Source organism: Sarcophilus harrisii, chromosome 1, assembly GCF_902635505.1.
Source record: "Sarcophilus harrisii chromosome 1, mSarHar1.11, whole genome shotgun sequence".
Classification (NCBI taxonomy): domain Eukaryota; kingdom Metazoa; phylum Chordata; class Mammalia; order Dasyuromorphia; family Dasyuridae; genus Sarcophilus; species Sarcophilus harrisii.
Genome location: NC_045426.1, coordinates 180,522,171 through 180,549,535, shown reverse-complemented (window position 1 = coordinate 180,549,535; position 27,365 = coordinate 180,522,171). Strand labels below are relative to the sequence as shown.

Below are 27,365 nucleotides of genomic sequence, written 5' to 3'. Positions count from 1 at the left end.
TCTCCTTTACTATCTATGTCTGCCACAGTGTCTCCTTCACAACCTGTTCATTCTTACTGACTGTGTCTCCAGTTCTTTCAGCCCTAAAATGCCCTATTACAATTATATCACTACAGTATATTGAATATGTGTGAACTAGAAAACCATTACATCACCATACTAAGTATTAAGTATATGTAAACTAGAGAACCATTATGTTATCAATCACACTGAGTAAACATCCTGTTGTAAGCATCCTTATTTCAAGTACACTTTTCCAGTTTGGCCCTGAACACTTGGGAGCCACTGAATTAGCAGCAGCTGCAGCAGCCACTTCCAGAGTTCTTAGTCTACAGATGGTAAATTGGTCTAACACCTGTCAAGAAGTAGATTATAGGGGTCTCTTTGCTAGCACTGAGGCAGAACTCTGTTGCTTTGCCCATAATCAGGTCTGGGTTGCCATGCTGAGTGGTACTGCCAGTGGGAGGAAGAACACTAGCACACCAGAGCTTGTAACCACAGTGGAGCAGGGGTGCTCCTCACGTTTACATGGGAGAAAAAAGTACATTTGATAATGGTCTTTGTGTAACTAGTATTTAATGGGAAGGAACTGAGCTCCACAGCTTAAGCTAAAGGCTACTCTTTCCTGGAGAGCAATCAGGGAAACTGATTTTCATTCTGAACCCAGACCAATATCTATTCTTGAGAATTAATTTCCTCAATCCTTTCCTTGTCAACTGAATACAAACAGCAAAGATAACAGGGTAGTAGCAGGATGACCAGCACTGAGATAGCGGTCACACCCAGCTGAATCAAAGCGTATTTTGGATGCTTTTCCCTGCTTTCTTTCCCTGATATAGTTAAGTAAAGCTTTTTGCATGAACTATTAAATGAGCCAAAATGATTCATTTCATTCCGTTTTTAACATTAGATAAGCCCAGCTCTACTATACCTAAGTAATTATTAATTAGTAAATTATTCTGTTTATGCTCTTTTTATTTTTATTTTTTTTAAAAGCAAAGTGAGCATAAACAGAATAATTTATACAATATTAACTTTCATGGCCGTTATTAATACATTCAATAAGCAATTAATGACAGAGTTGGAAGAGACCTGAGTTTGAAAGTTAAGACTAGAGAAAAAAAACGGGAGAATGGAAGGGAGGCGATGGGGAAGTGCGCAGGCGCACGGAGTGGGGGGTGGGGGTGGGGGATGGGAATGTCGGTCAGGAGATGGCGATTGGCCGGCCGGTTCGGAGCCCCGGGCGCAGCTGCGTCACCGCGTCGAGGCCACAAATCAGCGTATGACGTCACGGGAGAGCGCCCTACTACCTGTGTGGAGCGAGTTAGCCATTGGTGATAAGGGAAATGATAGATTCGACTCCCGCCCCTGCTCTGCGCACGACGTCAGCACCGTGACGTCGGCCCGTCGGCGTTCGAGGAGAGGCGGAGCGTGATCTCCTTGGGAAGCCGAGTCTCGCGAGGGCTTAGTTAGTTTCCTCCGCTCGCCGGGGTTGGAGCGGCAGTGTGTGGTTGCTTTTTGCCGGTGCCCTTCCGGACGTCCCGGCATCCCCTTCCCGACGTCCCGGCATCCCCTTCCCGACGTCCCGGCATCCCCTTCCCTCCGCTGCTTTCCGGGATGTATCACAACAGCAGCCAGAAACGACACTGGACGTTCTCCAGCGAGGAGCAGCTGGGGCGTCTCCGCGCCGACGCCAACCGCAAGTTCAAGTGCAAAGTGGTGGCGAACGGGAAGGTTAGTGAGAGCCCCCCGGCGACCGCGGCGGCGCTGGCCGAGATCGCTCCGTTCTCGTCCATCGGTCTCTTGTGAAGCGTTTGGAGCCCTCAGTCCCGTCGCCAAGACCCGAGTTTCAGATTCGAGCTCAGAGCTTTAGCCAACTCTGTGACTCTGGGCAAGTTGTTTACCACCTATGCGCCTCGGTTCCCCGTCTGGAAAATGAAAATAACAGTCTTTCTTCTCTCCCACGATTGATGTGAAGATCGACTAAGACATTTGCGCGACACTTGGAGCACATTAAAGTGCTATAGAAATAATGCTATTATTATTTTTGAGTCTTAAGAGCTGGCAAGCCCCAACCCCACTCGAGGAGGGGTTAAATGACTCGTTCGGGTCACAGAGTTTACACTTTTTGCAATTGGAATTCCCATCCCCTTCCAGATTCAGGGGCCAATATTTAATTTTCTGGAATGTTAGGTTTTTTTTTTTTTTTTTTTCATATTACGCTGGGAGGGTTTTTTTTTTTTTTCATATTACGCTGGGATTTTTTTTTTTTTTATATATATTACGCTTTTTAAATTGGCAATGAGAAAATTCTGCACTAGACGTACCATGACTTGAAATTCATGCCATATCGTGGAATTTGTCTACTCCGCAAGAGTAGATCATGGGTTGCCTCAGCCTGGGAATTCATTACCTTGTCTAGTTTGGTTTTAGGACGGCAGGAATTAATTCTCAAGTATTTATTAAGTAGTTTCTGTGACAACCATCGCACCAGGGGAGAATGCATTATATGGTCTTGCACAAAAAGTAATCTTGAGGAGAAGGAGGGCCAGGAAAGACATTCTAAATAGATGAGGTGGCGTAAGGAAACAAGAGGATTCAAGATGCAGAAGTAAGGGAAAGCATTCCAGACATGGGCAACCAGCCAATATAAAGACAAAGAGAAACAGCAAAATGATGACCAATATGGCTGGACTGTGAATTCTTGATGGGGAGTAAATTGTAATCAATCTTAGCGTCTCCTTCCATTCATGTCAGACATGTATAGGGATGGTCACTGTCAATTTCACTGTTACTCAGAAGTATTCCACTTACCTTATTGAAAAATCTTTCCTTCCTCTCTGATCATACTCACCTATCATTCTATCTTTCATAGGCCTCACCCATTCAAAATTTATTCTTTGCTTTCATCAAACTCTCTAGTCCCTCAGAATTTTCTCAAACCATATCCAGTAATTTGATTTTTCTACTCCAGTCTCTTCTGCATTAGAATGCCTTACTCGTTATTACTATTGCCATTTATCTCTGGATTTCCTTCACCATTTTACTTTTGCTTCTACTCAACAAGTGCTGACTCAGCTGGAGAAAGTCTTTGCAACTCTTCTGGGGACTATTACAAATTCAGGTTATCCAGCTTCCACTGAACCTTCACTGACCCAGAGCAGTCATTTTAGTCTTTCCTAATTGACTATCCTGTTCCCCATATGTTGGTGTTTTTCCTGGCTCCAAGAGATCTTGTAGTTTTGTGCTTGGCTCTTGCCTCTGCTTTCTTCAGCCTCCAGTCAGCTCCGACTCGTGGCTTCTCAATCTCTGTGGCGAGTAGTCTTTTCTTCCAGAGTGTTCTTTCTCAGAGCCCTGTTGATGTTCCGGAGAAATTCTTCTCCTTCTCTCCAAGAGTTTCCTTCATTTATGTGATCTCCCAAAGGTTAACTCCACCTTCTGGAGGGAGAGGGATTCTGGGTTATCTCCCAGAGTGCTCTCTGGTCCTAAGGAAGGTGTGAATTCAGCTCTCATACCAGCCCTGAACTCATTGAGTACTTAGATACTTGAGCTCTCTAAAGGTGTGAACACAAGCATTGTTCAATCAGTTCCACTTAGTATCTTGTTTCAAGTTCTGGCCCAAAATAATTCTTTCTAAGATTAAATTAACTCCAATGTCTTTAACACTTTGTAAAGAAATGTCTTAACACTTTAGTAAAGATTCCAACACCCATAGAAGCTGAAAAAATTGCACAGCTATTTGACATGAACTCCCTTTTCTGAGGACATTTTCCACTCTGTCCTCCTTCCCTTAGCATCTGACAGAAGTGGGGGTTTTTGCCTTGTCAAAGCTAATCTCACTAATACATGTGTTCTCAATCCTATCCCTTTCATTAGATTGACATCTTCTGTCATCCTTAATCTCTTTCCCCTTCTTCAGTCTTTCCTTATTTATTGCTTTCAAATGTATCTCCTTTAAAAATACTAGATTCTGCCATCACTTCAGGTTATTGTCTAGAATCCTCCATTTCTCAGGGAAAGCTTCATGCAAAAGATATGTGCATTTGTTGCTTCTGAACTATTGAGCCTTTTGTAATCTGGTTTCAAACTTCATCACTCAACTGAAACTGTTCTCTCCATATTTGCTGATGATCTTATAGTTGCCAAATCTGATGTGGTCTTTTCAGAGTTCTATTCCTCATCCTGTGTTCTGTATCTGACATAGTTAACAATGTCCTCTCCGCCTAGATTGTTTCTCCTTAATCTCCCCCCAGTCCAGACATGAATTGCCAGTTACTGGGCCATTTCAAACTGGATATACTGGTGGCAAAGCAAACTTAGCATGTCTAAAACAGAACTCATCAACTCTTCCTTCTTCCCAGTTTCTTCATTTCTGTCAAAGGCACAATTTATCCTCCCAGTCCCCCAGGTTTTTAATGTCTACTTTATCTTTGACATCCCGTTTTTGCTTACCCCATATATCTAATCAGTTGTCAAAGCTTGATGTTTCTGCCTCTACATCTCTTCCATCCAACCCCTTTTCTGTATTCACACAACTACCAACATTAGTTTAGATCCTCATCTCTCACAAGAGTTACCAAATGGAATGGGTAAGAGAGATGAGGATAGCATTGAAGTTGTGAACATGATAAGCTGAAAGGATGATAGTGTTCTTCATAGAAGTTGGGAAAAAGCTTATACGTTTTGGACATGATTGTGTTAAAATGTTCAATGGACACATGATTCAGATCTGGAACTCTACTAAAACACTAGGACTGCATATATAGATCTAGTCATTTTCTGTGTACATATGCATTGGAACCGATTAAGGTAGTGGTTAGGACACTAGATAGGAAGACGTGGATTAAAATGCTTCATTAAATACTTGTGGAAAATGAGAAGTGGGAATGAGCACACATGATCTTTCAAGCATATAACTATAATATATTGAATTTATTTTTAAATAATGGAATAAAATAGGCATTTTTATGATGTAGTACACTAAAAAAGACGCTTGTACATGGAATTGCAAATGTGTTGTGCACAACTTGCTATTCTTTTCAAATATACAGCAAAGATCTTATGTAAATTTCTTTTTATTTTTTGAAATTTCCTTGCTCCCATTTCTTCACTCTAATGGCTATCATTAGACATAAATTAGGTATATATGTGTAAAATTATTCTATACACCTGTTATTTATCAATTCTTTGGATGGCATCTTCACATGAACTTTATAAAAGTTAATTTGGATATTTATAATAGATAATTCAGTGGCTTCTTAAGATCCTTTCTAGTTCTAATCTTGTCTAGTTTATACTAAGACTTCATATCTAGAGCTTTCGTCTATACTATATATCTTTCTCTTTCTGCTTACTAGCAAAATTTGTTGTGAAGGAGAAAGGGATTAGGCATTATGCTTCTATTTCATTGGGGTGTGTGCAAAGTTTCAATAATTGAGTGAAGTGATTTGATAACTTTTTTCTTAAAGGTTATGGCAAATGATCCAGTATTTCTTGAACCTCAGGAAGAATTGATAATCTGCAAATATTATGAGAAAAGACTATTAGACTTCTGCTCCATATTTAAGCCTACAATGCCACGGTCTGTTGTGGTAAGTCATGGATAGGGTGAGTGAACAATAATGCAGAGAAACAAACTTAGTTCCTAAACTCTGAATTATCCCAATTCAACTTTTTCGAAATGAATATTATATTCTTTGCTCACTATTTATACAAAGTACCATTTACACATATGCATATAATCAATGTTGATATTATTCTTGTGCTCTTCCATAACAGACAAGATTACCAATAAATTGACTTTCAATTGATATTCAAATTGATATTCAAACTCTTCATTAAACTTGAATTCTTTTTTTCTCAATATTAGAAGTTTTTTTTTTTTTTGCCTGATCCAGACTGTTTCTCTGCTTCTCATTCATCTTTTGAAAGCTACAATCCTCTGATACTATCTCATACTTAGCATATATTTATGGAAAATAACCCCTACTTATTTACAACTCATTCGGGTGATTTTTGTTCCTTCTTGTAATCAGATCATAGCTTTTCCTGTTCCATTTTTCTCCTTCCCTCTTCTACCAATTTTTTTTTAATGAGGTAATTTTTTTTAAATTACCTCATACTTAATTTTTTTTAATATCTTGTATTTTCCCCAATAGAATATTGACTCTTTGAAGTTTGAAAAACTATGTTACCCAACATAGTACCCTGCATAGTAGGTGATTAATGCATGTTTGTTGATTAATTAATATATTTGTCTTTGTCAGTTGAGAACTCCTTAATACCTTCTTCCAGATGATGACTGGTCTAACAGGTTGAACCTAATAGAAAGTACTATGCTTTTCAGATGGAGAAACTTAGGCACATTGAAACCATGAAGCCCATTGAAAACGATAGCATTCCTAATATTTTATCTCTTTTATGAACAATGTGTATTTCTTCAGAACGTACAAAGCATAAGTATTTAGAAGTTCTGGATCAGAGAAATTTATAGCAGTCTTTTTAGCTGTCTTGAGATCTAGATGTCTCTTTTGCCTTGAAAGTAGTGAATGGTTTGCTTAATATACTATCCATAGTACTCTTCTCAGTGCTCTCTCTGCATGTAAGTCAAGTAATTAGAAGCATGATACGTAAATAATCTTACTGAGAAGATGTAAATTCTTCAGATAGTAAGGACCTAGAGAGATTTACCCTTTTTTTTTAGATTTGATGACAACATAGATTTTGGGAAAGTGGATATGGGTACAACTGATCTTTCAAGTGTATAAGTATAATATATTGAATTTAGTAATTTATTTGAATTGAATAGGATCTCTGAATCTATCTAGTGCTTGAAATACCCCTCCTCAACAATGTCTTTAACAGGTGGCCATCCTATCTTTGTTTGAAGACTTCCAATGATAATGGAATATAATCTTAATATAAAGTTCATTCTATTTTTGTATAGCTGTAGTTCATTGGATGGTTTTCCTTAATATCCAGCTTAAATTTGACTTTGGCTTCAATATTACTATAAATTCTGTCTTTAAAAAAGATCTTCCATTTTGGAATTTTGCATGTTGCCTTTATGGTATTTTTGTTATTATTGAGGATAAGGATGAGAGGATAGTTGACATAGTGCTTTAAGGTTTTCAAAGTATTTTATATACATTATCTCATTTGATCCTTTTAGTTTTGAATGAATACCAATGGAAATTTTATCTCAGTAGTATGCCTAGGGCTTAAAGGATGTTTTTCCCCTTATAGCTATAAAATGTTAGCAAATGAGCTGACATATGAATATTGTTCAGTTAATATTTATAAAGAGTAAAAGATAAGTAATAAGAACATATATATGTATATGTAGATCTTATGATGATTAATGTGTTTCTGGATTATTCTTTATTATACATTTGGGGAGTAGTAATGGTGGTGGTATTCAGTCGTTCAGTTCTGTTCTGTCCAAATCTTTGTGATCCCATGGATTATAGCACGTCAGTACTGTCTGTGGGGCTTTCTTGGCGAAGATAATGGAGTGCTTTGCCATTTTCTTCTCCAGTAAATTAAGGCAAGCAGGTCGAGTGACTTGCCCCAAGATCACACAACTAATAAGGATCTAAGACTGGATTTTAACTCTGGTCTTCCTGACTCTAGGCTTAGTACTCTATCCAATAAGTCATGTTATTAAAATAATAGGTATGTAGTAAGAATAAGAAAAAGGCTGTGAATTGTTTAAATTCATGTATACTTTTTTGACTATATATTTTAAAAGAGCCAGTTATTGGTTATAGAATTTTTTGTTTTTTTCAGAGATTTTTGTTGTTTTGATGCTGCTTGAATTCCAAATAATTCCATTTGTACTGATCAAAAACAGCCAATTTGTGATGTTTTATTAAAAAGGATAATTTAGTTGTATATGACTGTTTATAATAAATATTTTCTTTAACTTAGGGTACAGCATGCATGTACTTCAAGCGTTTTTACCTCAATAACTCAGTAATGGAATATCATCCTCGGATAATAATGTAAGTCATAAACATAGCACTTTAGATATCTTTGTCTAGTTGATTTTTTTAATTTAGGAAAAAGTTTTTTAATGTAAAATCCAGTCATACAGGAGAGATTGAATTTTCCAACCAAACTTTTAAAAGTTTATATGGGTGGAATTTTTTTTTTCCTCATAGGCTCACTTGTGCATTTTTGGCATGCAAAGTAGATGAATTCAATGTGTCTAGTGCACAATTTGTTGGAAATCTTCGGGAGAGCCCACTTGGACAGGAAAAAGCACTTGAACAAATTTTGGAATATGAACTCTTACTTATTCAGCAGCTTAATTTCCACCTTATTGTCCACAATCCTTATCGGCCATTTGAGGGTTTTCTCATTGACTTGAAGGTAAGTAAATTAATAGTGTTTTGTCTGTCGAATGGTACTTAATGTGGAAAGATAGTATTTAAAACTCTTAAGCTTATCATGTAGTTAAAAGTATATAAGCATCAGTATCACTTAATTAGGGTAACTTGAGGTTTATACAAATGAGAGTCTCTTTAGTTTAGAATCCTTACATTGGGTCTATTTCAACCCTTCTAAGTTTATATATTGAGTAATATTAGAAGAACCTTTCATCAAGTAATTAGAAGAATCTTGCCATATTAAATAACCACATTTAAAAAAAGAATTTCCTGATATCATATCATGGGTTGTTTTGTACTTTAAAAAGTTAAGGACCTCAAATAAGCTTTTAACTTTTCAATAAATTACATGATGATTTGGCTAATTACCATTTTTCTATTACTAATAGAACATTTCAACAGGAGGCACCTTTAAATTATTGAAAAGGAATTAGCAAAGGCCTTAATGAGTTCTGATTCACCAAGCAATAGCTCACCTTAGTGCCTCACCTTACTCTATTGAAATGTAAGAGAGATTCTTCTGTTCTTCAGGTGTTCTACTTTGATAGCTACTCCCTGAAAGCAGAAATCTTGTTAGTGCTCTGGTTTCTTGAGAGCAAACTAAGTTTTAGTATTCATATCAAAGGGAGTTTGGGAGTTATAAATTGACCGTGATAGTTGTGTACATCTTCTTTGGATTTCTTGAAAGGGGCTTTTGTTGGCATTTGGGGAGAATTGGCAAGTCTTCATCAACCCAAGATTAATTGTAGTGATGATAGGAACATCATTAGCCTCATTCAGTTACTCACTTAACGTGAGTTGTTGTCAGAGGAGATAGAGGAATATAGTCAGGAAAACATAGATTCATATCTTTCCTCTAATAATTATTCTTTGTGTGACCTTGAGCAGATAACCTCATCTCTGAACCAAATGATAGTAATAATAGGACCTCCTTTTGGGTTTTTTTTTTTTTTTTTTTTTTTTTTGAGGATCAAATGACATAATTTCTATAAAATACTTTGCAAACCTTATACCATTATTTATATGTGAATACATTAATATGTATTTTATATGTCATGGTACTCTTGTTTATTGTGTGAAGTAGGAAACGAGTTGTAGCACAGAAAGAACTTTATCAGTACCTTAGGTGGTATTATCCTGCCTTAGTGGCTTTTACCTATTCATTCCTTTTAATGTGACACAAGGGAAGGGTAATTGGAAGTAAAGGATCAAATTATTTTGCATCTGCCTGGCACTTTCCCTAGTGGCCAGCATAACATCCACTTTTCAGAAGGCATCCTCCTCAAAGTATCTTTTTCAGAACAAGCCAATCTCTCAGATAATTCATCTGTTCTAAATAAAATATTTTGCAAGTATTACATATTAGCCCTTTTTTTTCTGCCTTAGGGAATAATAGTGTAGGAAGCTGGCAAACTGCTAAAACATTTACAGATTGATTTGTGCTTTGCCATTTTCTAAGAGGACATACAGTTTTACATGGGAAATATATTAAATTTCTTATTAAACACAAGAAATATTTCTTTAACAAATATTTTCCTTTTAATATGATTTAAAACAAACTGTTTAATTCCTGTTCTTTTTCTTTTTTTAAAGACTCGTTACCCAGTCCTGGAGAATCCAGAAATTTTAAGGAAAACAGCTGATGATTTTCTTAATAGAATTGCTTTGACAGATGCTTATCTTTTATATACACCTTCACAGATTGCTCTGACTACCATTTTATCCAGTGCCTCCAGAGCTGGAATTAACATGGAAAGGTATAATTTCATTTTATGTTTTAGTTACATCATTTGACGTTTTATTTACCACTGATAGAGACCCTGTTTTTTAATAAAGTGCTGTTTTATAATGTATCAGTTTGTGTCTGAATTTAAGGGTTGATTTAGCAATAGAAATTTTTTAAAAAGTAGAACACACTATTAAATAATTGAATCTTTTTTCAAATTTCTTTAAAAATAAATATTTTTTTCATCCAAAATAATTCATTTCTTCCTAAAGGTTGATATGAACAATATGATTCTTCAAAACCTTTCATAGCTCTATGATATGGCATATATAGAAATTTATTTCACTGTTATCTTGAGCAGGGGTGGGAAATGTCCTGCCTGAGCTGTATAAAGCAACCACAGGCAATAATGAGCAAAAGCTTGATACAATAACCTCCCACTCCTTGAGTTCTGTAAGTTGATAAGGATAACATCCAAATGGCCCTTATCAGAAAAAAAAAAGGTCCCTAACCCTGATTTAGAGTGTTAGGAGAGGCACAGTATGTATAGATGGTACCCATATTAGGTGGATTATGTAGAGGCAGCTGGGAGGCACAGTGTATTGAGGGCTGAGTCCATAGGACCTGATTTCTATTTTAGAGCTTAATGGCTATATAACTCTAGGCAAGACACTTAATCTCTGTGTTCCTCTGTTTACTCATTAGTGAAAGTAGAATAATAATAGCATATGTCTCCCCTGGTTTGTTTTGAAGCTCAAAAGAGAATAATAATTGTAAAGAAAACAATACCTGGCACTTAGTAGGTACTTTATAAATGCTAACTATTATTATTGTAATTATATTAATATATTATTAATTTGAGAATAAGAAAGTATAAAGTGAATTGATGGGAGTTTGAGCAAAGCTGACTAATTGTAATAATATTTGCATGTTCTACTTTTAGCATTCCCACTCCTCTGCAAAGAAGGAAGGAAAGTATATTTTAAAAAATTTTTTTCCAAGGACAAATGTGTTCATCCTAATTACACAGCATTCAGTTTCATGGTTTTGTTTTAAATTTTTGGTGATTCTATTGACATTGCTATGAAAATTGTATATAATGTTTTTCCTGGTTCTGCTTATCTTACAATTACTTACCAGTTCATATCTTCCTCTGCAGCTCTGAATTCTTATCCATCATTTCTTACGGTAATAGTTTAGTAAAATAATATTATTTTTTGTGCTTTAGCCATTTCCCAATCAGGAAACTATTTTGTTTTCATTTCTTTGCCAGTATATAGTAAATGCCCCTATAAATATTTTGGTATATATGGGACCTTTATGTAATGTTCTTGTTTGGTTTTCTGGATGTCTTTGGGGCAACCTTCTTTTCACTTCAGTAATCACCACAAGAATAGCCAGGTGTTAAAGTCCCGAAGTCTTTATTGTCTCTTTGCCTGGTGCTCAGCTAACTTTCTCCGGGCCTTCAGACAGAACTTGGTTTCAGTGGAGAAAATGCAGGAGGATAGGCCTGCCCCTACAGGGTGTGAGATAATATGAATGAATCTGAGTCCAAGGGCTTGTACTTCAGCTTCCAGTCCCCTTGTCTTCCTACCTCTGAATGAATCTGGCTGAGGCTCCCAGCTTATGTGCACTCCCATCATTATATCACTAGGAAACCATTATTTGTTGTAAGATTAAATCAATCATACTGAACTTAGAGAACTATTAATCACCATGCTAAACTAGATAACCATTGTCTCATCAATTCCACTGACTTAAAACATCTTTTAAGAATTCTTGTTTCAGAGTTCTGGCCCATAACACCTTTATATCTGTCTTTGACCTCCTTCAGGTATATATCTATCTGTGTGATCCTTACCTTCACCTAATTGCAAATTACTTTGCAAGATGGTTAGACAAGTTCATAGATCTTGTAACTGTCTTTCTGCAGTCTTTAAAGTATTGACTGTTTCCGCTTTACATCATACTTGCTGGATAAGAGATGTCAAATCTGTATGTTGTATTAATTTGCATTATGGTTAGGAATTTAAAACAATAGTTCATATGGTTGTTGATTTTCAATTCTTTTGAAAACTTCATATTTTTTGACCACTTATTCCTCGGGCAATGTTTCTTAGTCTTATATTTTTGCGTTTGGTGCTGATGTATTTTAATCTCAAACTCTTTATCAAAATTCTTCCCTCCCCCAATTAACTGGTTTTTTTGTTTTGTTTTGTTTTTTGCTGAGGCAATTGGGGTTAAGTGACTTGCCCAGGGTCACACAGCTAGGAAGGGTTAAGTGTCTGAGATCAGATTTGAACTCAGGTCCTCCTGACTTGAAGGCTGATGCTCTAACCACTGTCCCACCTAACTGCTTCAACTGTTTCTTTTTATTCTAGTCACTTTCATTTTGTTTCTACAGCTTTTCCATTTTCAGTAATTAAAATTATCTATTTTTATCTTTTGTGATTACTTTTGTCATTTGGTCAAGAACTCTTACCAAAATATTAGAGATACTTGATGTGATTCTCTTTAATTTTTTTATGGTAATAGCTTTAATATTTAAATCATATATCCATTTTGAACTTAGTTGTATGTGTGTGTACATAAATACATATATACACACAAGTGTAAGATATTGGTTTTATGCTGCTTCTACAGGATAACACGTTCCATATTTCAAGTAATCAAATCATAAAATTGAGGAATATCTGAATGTTCAATTCTGCTATTCACTGCCATGTAAAATTCAAAAGGAAAATAGTTATGATTTTTTTTAAATATCCAAGCAAAGTATGGTAGAACTTAAAAAAAAATTATAAAGTTTATGAGTAAAATTAAGTAACAAAAAGGTTCTAGTTACTCTTCATCATTTCTTTCCTTTATACTTTGTTTTTCTTCTATTATTTTCTATCATCTATTCATGCTGCTAGTCCTTTTTTTACTTCATTTTTTTCTCCCATTCTTCCCTGTTGCATTGTTTGGGTCTCCATTTATATTCTTTATTAGTCTGTTTTCTTAAGACTTTTCCCACTTAAAATTGTGCTTTAAATTTTTATCTTTATAAACTACAACTTGATAATTTTTTAAAATTCCCAACTAATGTTTAATTGTAAAGCATTAGAAATTCTAATTAGTTTATTTTTAAGTAGAAAAAAATTAAATTCCAACTGAGATTATGTTAAATAAGTGTTTTAATATCTTCATATTATTAACAGAAGATTCCTTTAGCCTTGGATGTCAAGGTAAAACAATGTTTCTGGTCACTGACATGTGTAATGTATGTATGTAATATTCATCTATATGATAGTAAGTTTTCATTGGGTGAATGAATATTCTTAAGTAGGAATATTAAAGAGGAAAAAATGAAGGACAAAATCTAATATCTTTATTGTTCCACTTTTTTTTCCTTTTATGAGTTATAAAATGTAAAAATGATTTTAAACAATTAACAATTAAATTCTTCTTTTGGTAAAGTAATAGATAGAGACCTAACCCTGGTTTCAGAAAGCATTGTCCAAGTCTGGCTACTGATAAAAATTAGTAACATGGTTCTGGACAAGTCACGTCTCTTTGTTCAAAACAACTTTCTAAGATTGAATATCATACAGATTGCTAGTCTGCATTAGTGGAGAGAATTTACATACTAGGAATTTTCCTCCACACTGATGAAGTGACAGTCTATTATCAGAAAATCTTATGTCCATGATAATCCTGATGCATTTTATTTCTAGTTCTAATATTTTGGCAATTTTAATAAAGTTGCAATTTTTTTTTTTTTTTTTTTTTTTTTTGCAAAGAACCAAAATTGATTTCTGTGTTACAATTGCAATAAATCTTTGAGATATTAGGAGATAATGCGATATTAGTTTTCTGATATTTCAAATATCATAGCATAATTAAAATTAGTATAGGATAGTAGTACATTTGCCTGTCATGATTGACAGAAGATTTTACCTCTCACATATATGTATTCTATTAAATAATAGCTGCAAAGTATTAATAAAATAGTTTGTAATTTTACCTTTTCCCCTTTTTTTTAGTTATTTATCAGAAAGTCTTATGCTGAAAGAGAATCGGACCTGTTTGTCACAGTTATTAGAGACAATGAAATGTAAGTAATGAAGCTTTTTAAGGAAATACTTGTTATCTTTTACATTAATTTGCAGATGACATCAAAAAGATTAAGCTGTCATACTATACAGGCTTCAAAAAGATTTTGACATAGTAGAATATTGGGACTGAATTTAATATAATGAAACCAAGTTTTATAAAAATTTTAAATGTTGAGTCTTATATTTGTGAAATCAGTTTTTTCAACTCAAATGCAACTTGTTCTGTACTGTTTATGTGACTGTTGTTTCTGAGCAGTTTACCAGTCAACAGTATCAGGTGGCAGTCATCTAATGCTCCCTTGAACTGAATTAAAAGGCTGAGCTTTCAGGAGTGAGGAGATGAACTTTTTCTATTCTAATCAAATCAGATTTGGAGCATTGTCTTCAGTACCTAATGATATTGTAGTTTGGGAAAGGCATTAATAAAGTAGAGAATTTCCCAAGCAGGGAAGCTAGGATGGTGCAAGTCTGGGTCGTTTGAGAAGAGAAGACCCAGTAGCCTGTGTTCAAGTATTTGAAGATTCTTTGTATGTTCTGTTGGACTCCAGGGGCTAGAACCAGGATTTTCTGAGTGAAAATTGCAATAAGGCAGATTTAAAATTAATAAAAGGAAAGATTTTCTAGGAATCAGAACTATTAAGGAATGGAATAAGCCTGCCTTGGGAGGTGGTGGGCTTCCCTTCACTGGAGGCATTTCAGCAAAGAACATGTGACCTGATGTTAGGTTGTTTTAGACATTTGTTTTCAGATATTGATTGGATTAGATGACTACTGCTATCCTTTCTAAAATTCTCTGATAAATACTTGAAGGCACCTATTTATATTTTCTCTTTCCTGGATTTACCATCCTTCCATAGCATAATCTCCTCCAAGAACAATATGCTTCCTAAAATTTGGCCCTTGGAATCAAACACATATTTAAGTCTAAGCAGGGCAGCATAGAGTAGGACTATACTTCATTCTAAATACTTTTATCTTTTAATAATGCATGATCATTCAGTAAGCATTTTTCAAGACTCTATGTTCTGCCAGGCATTGTGCTCAATGCCAGAACTACAAAGACAAAAATGAAACTGCCATTGGCCAAAAGGACCTCATATTAAAATCTCATTTAGTTTTTGACTGCCATGTCACACTTAGAGTTCATAATTGAACTTTCCATTCCCTGAAATCTCTTTTTTTCAGAACTACTATCTAAAGATGCTTCCCTTATCTGTACTTGTAAAGTTGATTCTTTTTTTCTTTCTTCCTTTTTTTTTTTTTTTTTTTTTTTTTTTGCCTGAGGTAATTGGGGTTAAGTGACTTGCCCAGGGTCTCACAGCTAGGAAGTGTTAAGTGTCTGAGACCACATTTGAACTCGGGTCCTCCTGACTTCAGGGATGTTGCTCTATTTACTGTACCACCTAGCTGTTCCATAAAGTTGATTTTTTAAAAACTGAAATGGAGGTATTAATCTTTATCTCAGTGAAATAGCATTTTATTAGTTTTATCCCAGTGCTCTAGATTGCCTTAAACTTAAATTTCTGTTATCCATCGTATCAGCTGTCTTCTAGTTTTGTATATCATATACAAATTAATAAATATCTTATTGATAAATAACATAAGACCAAAGGTAAAGATCCCTGCAATATTCTACCACATTGTCTTATAAACTGCCATTAGCTCACTTGGGTTTGTCTGTTCACTGATTTCCAGATGATAATAATTGTATTATTATCCAGCCTACATTTTTCTACTTTGCCCACAAAGGTAACATGAGAGACTTTGTGAAATGCTTTGTTGAAATCTGGGCAAAATAAGTCTATTAGGAAACAGGAAAGTCACTGGATTCAGATAATTCTCAATTCCTTCCTTATCCTAATATTTTTTTTTATTTGAAAAGAGATTGGGAAACAAATTAAGAAACATGAGGCTAATTTTAGACCCTTTTATTTGTTGATTCCTCTCCAAATAGGCCCTTAAAAGGTAGCAGTAAGCTGCCCATCAGTAGTAGCATCTTCTATTGAGAAGGAGCTCTTGCTCCAAATCTAACAGTCCTAAACCCAGGAGAAAGACTCATATTGACAGAATAATTGAGGGAGGATAAGAAACAAAAAACTTTATTTTTTATTTATCCAGCATTACTGAGGACCTGTTATATCTGTGTGAGATACTTTGGGTATCTCAAGATGATTATGAGATAGTGTGAGTGGAAGGAAAGGAGTAAATGACCCCACTTGGATTCATGTGACATAACTAGTAGTCCCAATTTTGCCACCTGAGAGACTTATAACCATGGATAAATTAGTTCCCCTCTCTGAACCTGTGTCCCCATTTTGAAAGTAAGTGTTTTGGACTTGATAAGTTACTGCTACAAAATTATGAATGTTAAAAATATTTATATTCAATGAACTTAAGGGTTAGCAAATATTTACTAAATGTTTACTCTATACTGAACTCCTCTAAACCTTGGAAGAGATTAAAAAGTTTAAAGAATTAGGAGGAAATCACATCCTCATAGAATGTCTAGAAGTGAGACAGATAGCTGTAATAGATAATATTACATGCAAAGCACACTGGAGAGATTAAAAAAAACCAAAGTGGAACCAATAGTCACAGATAATAGGGATAAAACAAGTTGATTCGTTTAACAAACACATAAATGCTCTAGCATGTGGCACCAAACATACAAAGATAAAAGAAATAGGTCCTACCTTCAAGAAGTTTGTATACCCTAATAAAGGAATATAACATATAGATAAGATCAAGGAATAGTGTAATTGGAATGTAAAGTGCCTCAAACAAAAATAAAGCTGTGAAGATAGAAGTCATATTGTGAAGGACCTCAGAAATCAGGCTAGAGTTTGCATTTTGTCTTAGATACAGTAGGGAACTACTGAAGAATATTTTCGATCTTGCAGCAGTATGGGCCTAATGGAGAGTAGGTAGTGTGAACTTGTAATGGATCCAGTAAATAACATTTACAGGACTTCTTCCCTCTGCTTGTGATAGAGAGAAGATAGCAAAAGTACTACAGACTAAGGATGATATACAAAATTAATTTGATTAATTGCAGGACCAACAGTGGGAATAGGGAAAGGGTGATTAGAATGTGAATGAACAGATGAACAGAGTAGAGATTATGGTAACAACTAAGAATAAATTAAGAAGAATTGAAAATGGAAAATGATTAAAAAAAAAAAAAGCATGGAAAAAGATGATAGTCAGTGAGGAGATTTTGAGTTCAAGCATAAAGGTCTGAGGGTGATGGTCAGGTCTGTGCTCCTGGCCAGGAGAATTGAATAACCTCACTTGCAAGTTTCCCAGACATTGGACCAGATTGACCTAATGCAGTATAAGGTTTTTTGAAAATCTAAGTTTTTTAACTTCAAAACTGGTTCAAAATAAATATTAGTATGTTATTATTGATATCTCTCAAACTTTGTGTCTATGAAAATGTTATTAAATTGTAGTTTTTAATTTTAAATTTTGTTTATAAATCAAGTTACCAATTCGTCATTTTATCCTTTATTTATTACTGACTTTTGAGGTTGGAACTTCCACCTACAAATTGGTCAATTAAGTTGTAGGTCTTTAGTTGTACCACTAGAGGGTTCACTTTGAAAGTGAAGTATGCTTTTGATTCAGTAGATTTAGGAATCATTTAATGACTTGTAAAATTGGAAGGGAACTTTTATAATTAAACTGATATTTTCCTTTTAGAGAGAAGGGAAACAGAATTTTGTTCTACAATTTCTATATTTTCACTCCATTTAAAAAATTGGTATTTTTAAAATGGAAAGTTGTAAAAATGCAGAATATTCTTTGAAATAAAATGTTTGTTTTTTTAATTACATAAGGTCAAAACTGTCATCCTAGAGAATATTGGATTGTAGATTGACTATTTTGTTTGTTACATTTAAAATCCATAGATATGTATAGTTGATTCTGTGGTACACTAGAACTGGCTGTAGGCCTAAAAGTTCTCTCACACAACAAAATCTTAAGAGATTTAGATAATTTTTTCCTTCCCCTCTCCCATTTAGAAATCATCTAACTAATGATAAAATTACCATCTATTAGTTAAAAGTATGAGGAACATTCTCCTCATTATTCAAATTACTTTCTTTGGGGAAAAGAATCCTCTAACCCAGATTATCATCTCTGTGTAGTGTTTACTACTATACTAGGATGCTGAACTATTTTCTATGCTTGAAGATAGTAGTGTTTCATATTCTTAGCAGGGTTTCGGTTTCTTTTCCCAAATAAAGTAATAAGTTTGCATTGATCCTTTAGCTCTTTTATTCGTTCTCTAAAGCATTTCCAGAATAACCTGCCAGTGTTAGAAGTGCAGTCTTTGGCAGTGAAACAGAGAATAGTAATTATTAGTCCATTTATGATTTAACCCATAATCCTGATGTGACTTGCCAGAGTACTAGGCACTTCATAGTGTGTTATTATTCATTAGATTATGCTAAAACATGAACCACAGAGCATATAAATTAGAATTCTTTTTAAAGGGGGAAGGGACCTTAGATTAGATATGTATTTGTTCTGGATTTTTATCCATTTCCCTTTTTAACAGATTAGCAACCCAGAAAAGTAACATGTCCACGGTCATACAGCTAGTTAATGATAGAGGTGAACAGAATTCATATCACCTGATTCCTTTCCCTCCTTTACTTTGTGAACTTTGTTCTGAATCTTCTGTACCCCTTCACCTATAGGGCTAAAAGACAAACATATGAACCTGTTGCTTCTACTTTGAGGTATCTTTAAGGTAGTTCTCTAGCTGATTGCTTGAGTAGAGCTGGAAAAGAACATCTTGCGCTCTACACATGACCTAAAGACAAGGAACCAAAAGAGTTCTTTATAAATTAGAGCATCAGCTTCAAATCAAAGAAGTGCCAACAGGAAATGAGATGAGTATTGGGAAGTGGGGCAAAGAACATAGATTCTCCATGGTAATGCAATGTTTCAGGAGATAGATCTGGACCCTTAATATATGCAAGAATTATAAAATAGCACTAAATATAGTATGTGTACATATGTAGGCATATATACATTATATATGCATATGTATAGTATAGACGACTGCAAGTCTTAATTATGCTATAGTTATTTAATGATAATTGCCATTTTATGATACATATTAACAAATATGAGAATTTATTTTTGGATTTTGGTGTCTATAGTATAATGTTATTTCAGCTTTTGTTTTGGTTTTGAAAGCATGAAATATGGAAAGTCATTTTCTTTAAAAGATTCTTATTTTTCTCACATTTGCCAATGGGATTTCTTCTATTTAAGTTAAATGCTTTCATATCTTCATAGGCATGAAAACCTTAGTAAAAAAGTATGAACCACCAAGATCTGAGGAAGTCGCTGCTCTAAAACAGAAACTAGAGAAGTGTCACAGTGCTGAACTTGCATTTAATATAAACGTGTAAGTCTATTGTGAGGATGTTCATCAGGAACACAGATATTTGATTTCTACTTAACTCTTAGAAGCAGCCATTTTATAATGCATACATTCCTCTCTTTAAATGTAACATTATATGATGCATTTTTTCTTGTAAATTAGTAATGCATGGCTCAGAATGTAACTATGTTTATAGTTTGTAAGCTTGCTTTAATCTTTATATTCATTAAAGGTTGTGATACAGGGCTACTACTATACAACATATAAACTCTTGATAATAAAGATATAGTACAGGTGTACCAAGATACTATTATTTCTGATAGCTTTTCTGCCGAGAGATAGTTTTCTGAAGAGGGAAATCCTGCAAAATTTTCTTTTGTGGAAAGATTGGGGAGATAATGGAGTGCCTGTCCTTGATTTGGATATTGAATTTTAAATTCTGCTGTTAGTGTTTGATCTTCTTTGCAAAATGAATAATCTTTTCAAATATCATTTTGTCACTGTAGAAGAAGGCTAGGTAAGTGTGGATGATTGGTTTGGATCTGGCAATGATAAGATTATCGTATGAAAGCATTCAGACATATTATGTTTATGAAATATTTTAGGTGGAATTCTTAATTTAAAATAGAGGTTAATCTTTCAATTTAATTACAGTTCTTTGTTGAATTTTAATCACTTAATTTGAAGTTATTTGGGTTCTTCACATCAGAAGCAATGAATATTTGCTACATTGATAAGGTAGAACTACTACTTAATCTCAGATCACATAATATGTGACTAATTTTTACATAGTGTAGTTATGGATTGGTGCAAATTCAGAATGGATACACAAACACACACACACCTGTAATTATAACCAGAGTTATTAAAAATTGTCTGTACATCCCAGAAGTTTAAATTTGTAGCTTATTTCTTTGGCTTTTTCATGGCAAGAAAAAAATAGAAGGGATTGTGGGAAAGTTACACAACACTCCAGAAAGGTATTTGTAGGATTGAGTGAAACATGTCCTTTTAAATAGGTTTTGTAGTGGGATCAAACAACTTTGCCCTTACCTATTTTTATGTTAGTTGTCTTACCCTAAAGAATTTAATTGACTGTCCTTCAAAGAACCTGATAGGTAATGCACATTTTTTTTTCATTTTTATCTTTCCAGACCTTATTCATTCATTTATTTATTTTGTTTCTGAAAAGATTGCATGTTTTACCCATAAACACATTTTCATTACTTCCCTTGACATTCTTGACCTTTTGTTCTTCTGGATGAATTTTTTTCTAGCTCTGTAATTTCTTAGCAGTTTGATTGGTATAGCACTGAATAAGTCAATTAATTAAGGTAGAATTGTCACTTTTGTTATATTAGCTCAGCCTATCCATGAGCACTTGATATTGTTCCATTTGTTCAGATCTAACTTTATTTGTGTGGAAACTGTTTTGTAATTGTGTTCATATAGTTCCTAACTTTCTTCTGGCAGGTGGATATGTATGTAATTTTGTTATTTTACTGAAATTTTATGCTTATTTTTCCTTTAATGCAGAAAGAAAAGGAAAGGGTATGAAGATGATGAGTATGTCTCAAAGAAATCTAAGTTGGAGGAGGTTAGTATATTTCTTCTATAGAAGAATTGATATTCTGAAAATTTATTTAATTCTCTTCAAGCTCTGGTTTTGGCAACCAGACAAGAGTCAGTAACAAACTGCAAGCAAATAGAAAAATCTGTGTGTGCTTATTGATGTTTTAATTTGAAATTTTTCTTATTCTGAATTTAATGAATAACCCAACTGCCCCACTCCCCAGAAGGAAAGAACATTTCTATAATAAAATAAAGAGGATAAGTAGTTTTTATATGAAGTCATGAAACTGCTGTGTACAACTAGCTTTTTTATAAAAGCACTTAATAAATTCATTTTATTACTTTCAAACCTATGCTACTTGTCTCCTTCTTTGGAAACATCCTGCATTTCTCTGCATTTAAAAAATGCTTCATTAACTATTGTTTTGCCCTCTGCTGAAATTACTACTTCTATATATATTCCTGCTTTTTTTTTTTTTTTTTAAATAGAGATGAATTTGTTAGATTGTTTTGAAAAACATCATGACCAGCCTCATGTATAGAAAGCTTGTCTGGTAATCAGAAAGAACAAAGTTCAAGTCCCTTCTCTGACATATATTGTATTACCTGGGCAGTGTTATAGGCTACTCTTTTAAGACCATCAGTTGTAAAGATGGTGCCAGTCAGCTAATGCAGATCTACTCTTATCATAGATCTAATTCTCCCAAATAGTGTGCCATTGAGTTTTGATGATTTTTTTTTTTTTTTTTTTTTTTTTGTCTAAATCTATAACTTAATTGATATAGGGAATTCTAGGGAGGAAACCCCTATAAATGCAGATGAGCACTTGTTCAGCTATTTAGAATTTTAGAATTGCCTGAGACATGTAAGAAATTAAAGAGACTTGTCTAGGATTACAGCAAGCAAGTATCTGAGGCTGGATATAAATTGTTCTTCCTGTCTCTAGGTCCCACGCTATTCTATACTGTGTCCTCTAGCTGCCTTTTAATAAGTTGTTATATTTCATTTTGAACTATCAAAAAACCACTTAGTTTCTTTTTATATGTAAAGATCTATGCTAAAAGCTGGCATTACAGATAAGTAAATGTAATCATTGATGTAAACTGTTCTTAAGGAGCTTATAATCAAATGGGTTTGAGGGAGCATGTTTGAGACATACTACTAAGGTAGCAGTAACAAAGACAGTCAGAAAGAAGTTAGATGTAGGACATAAGGCAGTGGAGAGACTGGACTTAGGAAGAATTAACATGAGAATGGGTATCATGAATAGGAAAATTATGGCAAAGGGCTAGTTTTTATGGGGAGAAGCTGAATTCATTTTAAACATGATAAACATGTAATTTAATAGGGAGCTATATGTTGTCTTAAGAGGTTGATTTTTTTTCTTTTATTTTCACCTTTTTTTTCCTTGTTTTTTTTTTTGTTGTTCAACATGTCTCATATGGAAATGTTAAAAAATTAATTTACATGTATAACTTAATTTTTTTTTCTTTTTTAAAAAGAAGTATAAAATATGAAAGGTATGACTGAAAAGAATTTAGTAGTCTTAATGGATTCTGTGTTCACATGATTCAGTCTATAGGCTGAAGATATATTAAAATAGACATAATGCTACAGAGGCAATGGTCGCACTCTGCTGTCATGTTAGTAGTATTGTGCTAACTTCTGGGTATCCAGTTTTAAGAACATTATTGGAAACTGCAATTACACTACTGGAGATAATCAGTGACCTTGAGTTCTCTCACATGGAGTTTAGGTGAAACGTTGGAAAAGACTTAGGGTGAATATGTTAGCTGTCTTAGGTATTTGAAGGGCAGTCATGGGAAAATGGATTTGGCCTTTTATAGGTGACCCTAAAATGTGGGAAATGCAATTAAATAGGTAAAAGTTGCAAAGAGGTAATTTTAGGTTTGATGATAAAGTTCTTTTAAGCTATATAGGACTGAAATAAACTGTTTCAGGAAGTAGTAGATTCTCAGGCATGGAGGTTTTTCTGCAAAGGTGGAATTACCTACCCTTTCTTAGGTGGTTTAGAGGTGATTTTTTTTTCCAGGTATAAGTTCAATTAGGTCACTTAAGTTCTTTTAAATTCAAATTTTGGTGTCATTGGTGAACTTAAATTTTTCACTAGTGTTTTGGACAATGACTTAAATTACAAGGTATAAGAAACTGAATGATTACAGCAACTCCATTGTTTGCTCAATTCTGCAGCCCCCCCCCCAAAAAAAAAAAAATTCTTTCTTAAATGTCAGTATGTTCTTTTTTCCTTTTAGGAAGAATGGACTGATGATGATCTTCTAGATTCCTTATAACGTGTTACATTGGAACTTTGAAAAAGTTGACTCCCAAGTTGTGAATTTTAGTTTTATCACTTCCACTGAGAGATGGGGTTTGTCTTGGACCAAAATTGTACAATAAAAATAACTCCCGTTCATTAAACTTTTTCTACTTGTAATGTTTTTTCAGTGCCTCTTTGGGATAAATGGGTTTTATGTGAAGTAAAATACTCCCTAAGTTCAAGCACATGATTTGGATAAGCTGTCTTCAATAATAAGTAAACTATAGCTTAAATTTAGTAACAGATTATTTCTCAAAGACAGAAAAATATTTTAAAATAAGGTACCTGAGAAATGATTTATGTTCATAAAAAAGTCTTGTAAAGGACAAATATAAATTCTCATTAAAGACTTATTTTCTGCCTAGATTTGGATAGGTTAGCTCAAGTTCATAGCTTTTTAAGTAAAAGATCAGACTCTGAGGCAGTGAGTAAAAGAGAAAGAATGCTAAACTGTGCATTGGGGATGTGATTTCAAATACCTCTACTACTTACTACCTGTCTCACCTTGGACAAGTTCCAATGGGCTTCAATTTCCTTCTCCTGTAACATAAAACCCAATGTATATATGGGCAGCCCTTAGGTGATACGATAGGGTACTCGATATAAAGTTAGGATTCCTGAGTTCAAATCTGAGTTCATTCATTAGCTGTGTGACTCTTCAAGTTTGTCTGTTTGTCTCAGTAACTCATCTACAAAATGAGCTGGAAAATGGAATGGCAAACCATGCCAGTATCTTGGCCAAGAAAATTGTAAAAGGGTCACAAAGTATCAGACATGACTGAAATAACTGAATAACAAAATTGCAAATAAAGTAAAATGTTTTACAGAGTAAAGATAACAAACTCTAGTGACAAATTTCATGGTTTCAGTTTTCCCTGTCCACAGACAGGTCATATATACTTCTTTCATATTGCAGTTTAAAGCTTAACCAGGTTTTAAGGATAAATATCTTTCTTAAGAAGAAAGGTTACTGATGCATTGAAGGCAGATCTGCAGATCTCTGACACTGGAGAAGAATGTAATCTTTTTATTACTCCATATTCTCTTCTTTAATAAGATTTCTGGCAAAATTCTAAAATGTAAAAGTCCCTGGCCTGTAATTGCATGATTGCAAATATTTACCCATTTTCAGAAAAGAAATATTTGTCCTTAACAATTTGTGGTGCCTTTTCCTATTGATTAGCTGTTTTCGTTGCCTTTTCCTTCAGTCTATCCTCCTTTCACAGGAAAAAAAAAAAAAAATCACAAGCCAACATTTGAGGAACAACCTCTTTCTTGCACAAGTTGTCCAATTCCTTTTTTTTTTTTTTTTTTTTTTAAATCTATGATTTCATTGTAGCTTAAAGTAATCCCCATTTCCATCAGGAAGAAGTGCTGAAAAGGCAATTTTAAAATCTACTTCTAAGTGGCACCCTGGATATAGCACCAGCCCTGAAGTCAGGAGGACTTGAGTTCAGTTCTGATCTCAGATTCTTGAACTTCCTAGCTGTGTGATCCTGGGCAAGTCACTTAACCCCAATTGCCTCAGCAAAAATAAACAATATGTACTGTGGTAGGAAAGTAAGTATGCATTTACTATCCATAATCTTCTACCACTCCATCATTAAAAGTATTTGGAACTTTATGAAGTGTAACTGATATTCATGTAGATTTCAGCAAATTATGACAGTCATCTCATGATTTTTGTGTAGATAAAGTGGAGAAATGTAGATTAAATGATGGCCATCATTCATAGAAAAATAGATTGAGATCTGTAGAGAACATAGTTATTTATCCCAACTTCTTCACATTAGAAATGAATAAACTGCAGTACAGAGAAGTTAAAATAATTTGCTCATGGTCACACATATAAGGAATCTGAGTAGGATTTAAATTGTGGTCCTCTTGACTCCTAAGCTAGTGCTTTAATACTATACCACAAGGCTTCCATTAATCTTCCTAATGAAGTAGGAAAACTTTTAGAGTACTGGATGACATCTGGTAACTCTGTTATGTAAACATTAGGTTTTCAAATACATTAATTAACAACTTCTAAGTAAAAAGAGAGACAACCAAGTTTCATTGTCCAGGGGGCCTTTGAAGATGATTTGACTTGCTTCCAAAGTGAACAAGAGAAAGACAGCAGAAGAAAATGAAAGATCTATAGTATCCACATTTAGGCAAAAGCGGAGACTCAGAAATGAATGAAGAAACAGCAAATAACACAAGACCCCTTTGACTTTATTTCAACTTAGTTTTTGTGAATTTCACACACACACAAAAAATACAGAAGCAAATCTTGTCAATAAATAAAACTATGTAGTCAAACAAAATATCCCTTCATGAAGTGCAGCTCTCAACCAATGAGAATTTTTTAACGAGCAATATTTGTGGTTTATCTAAAATAGCACAAAAATTCGGAATGGCTGAGTGTTTTAAACAAAGGTAATGCTTAGGTTTGGCTTTACATAAAAGACAACAAATTTATATTTTATAAAATGGTTTAATGAAGGCATGCATGACTGATAACAATGATCAATAAATTTATTGAATTGAAATTATTTACTGTTGTAAACATTTTACAAAAGCATTGAGATTTATATGAATTCACCATCTTTGATGAAAGAATTACTCAACTCTGACAAAATCAATGGCACATTTAAAAAATAAAGCTGACAAATACCATTCTGAACATTCTCTTTCAACACAATCCAGGCAAGAAAAACAGTACAATATAAAAAAAAAAAAAAAAAAAAGTATACAACAAAGATTTTTCCTATTATAATGTCAAACTCTGGAAACTGTAAATACAAATAAAGTGATTGAACAGTCAAACGGTCATCTCCCAACAAGGAAGTTACAGTAAAAAAAATTTGCAATCCAGTTATATTCGGCTGTCAAAAGAGAAGGATTTTCTTTCTCCTCAATTGACGACATAATTCTTTTTCCAACAGACAGCGAAACTTTGGCAATTGGATGTATTGAAAATAAATTTTCGAAGTTCAAGAGACAGTCACAGCATTTTACTTTATGAAAGGTGATCTGTACACCAAGGCTCAGAGGTTGTTAAAGATTGTTCCACGTGGAAAAAAAGTGCAAACATCCTGCACAGATAGCTTACAAAGCTGCTGGCACAACTCTTCCCCCAGCAGAATATTGGGTTTTGTTTTGCATAGTTCACACATCCCTGGGAATGTGGAAAGGTGTGCTATTTTTGGCAAGAGCAAGGAGAAAGTGATACTGATAGGAATTATACCATGTTGGGCATGCTGAATCCATGCAGAATACTAAGGCAAAGGCTGCTACCTGATGTTATTTGTCACTGAATACTGGTTTTGTTTTTGTTGAAGCAGTTCTGTAATAGCCAGGAGCTTTTTTAAGACATGCTAAGAAAGAAAAAAATAAAATTATTACATTCAGAATCCTAAAGTATGGAAAACATTAACAATAATTGAAACTTGAGCCTAGGACAAAAATGTCCATGAAGGAAACTTGAATTTTCATAAATTTAAGTTACTCATATGAATTTTTATGAGAGAGAACTGCTATTCACAACTGAATGAGGCTTCTGGAGAAAGAATCCCAGTTAAGCAAAAATCTCTGACAATTTTCTTTTCTGTAGATAATCCCTGGATGAAATCTTCATACTTAAACAACAGACATTTAAGAAGTCAGCCAAATGAGAAAAATTCACATTTGGAATACAGAAAGTTAACTACTCAAGATGAAGTAGTCTACTACTTGTCATAAATGATTTGGTGCCGAATAAATAGAGTATGCCATTATCAGGGGTAAGTTAAGAACACTGAGGCAGGACTTGCTACTAACAGTAACTATTATTTATATAGTACTTATATGCCAA

The 27,365-nt window shown here is 34.1% G+C and overlaps 2 protein-coding genes across 4 annotated transcripts in view; one reads left to right on the top strand and one right to left on the bottom strand.

The window, feature by feature from the left end:
• Positions 1-1,435: 1,435 nt before the first annotated feature.
• Positions 1,436-23,625, top strand: CCNH (cyclin H). 2 transcript variants are annotated; one of them, XM_003759856.4, is made up of 9 exons: positions 1,436-1,734; positions 5,469-5,591; positions 7,930-8,003; positions 8,163-8,373; positions 9,984-10,147; positions 14,142-14,212; positions 19,527-19,638; positions 21,151-21,211; positions 23,460-23,625. In XM_003759856.4, the coding sequence occupies exons 1-9, from the start codon at positions 1,618-1,620 to the stop codon at positions 23,496-23,498; spliced, it is 972 nt and encodes a 323-aa protein (XP_003759904.1). In that variant the 5' UTR covers positions 1,436-1,617; the 3' UTR covers positions 23,499-23,625. The 2 variants fall into 2 exon arrangements, with proteins under 2 accessions (XP_003759904.1, XP_023351854.1); XM_023496086.2 differs by lacking the exon at positions 5,469-5,591 and having other exon boundaries at positions 1,437-1,734.
• A 2,098-nt stretch (positions 23,626-25,723) lies between these two features.
• Positions 25,724-27,365, bottom strand: part of RASA1 (RAS p21 protein activator 1) — a 99,128-nt gene continuing 97,486 nt past the window's right edge. For both annotated transcript variants that reach the window (XM_031967290.1, XM_031967294.1), the window contains exon 25: positions 25,724-26,889. In XM_031967290.1, the coding sequence (XP_031823150.1) occupies positions 26,806-26,889 (84 nt within the window). In that variant the 3' untranslated portion in view covers positions 25,724-26,805. The remainder of the gene's footprint in view (positions 26,890-27,365) is intronic.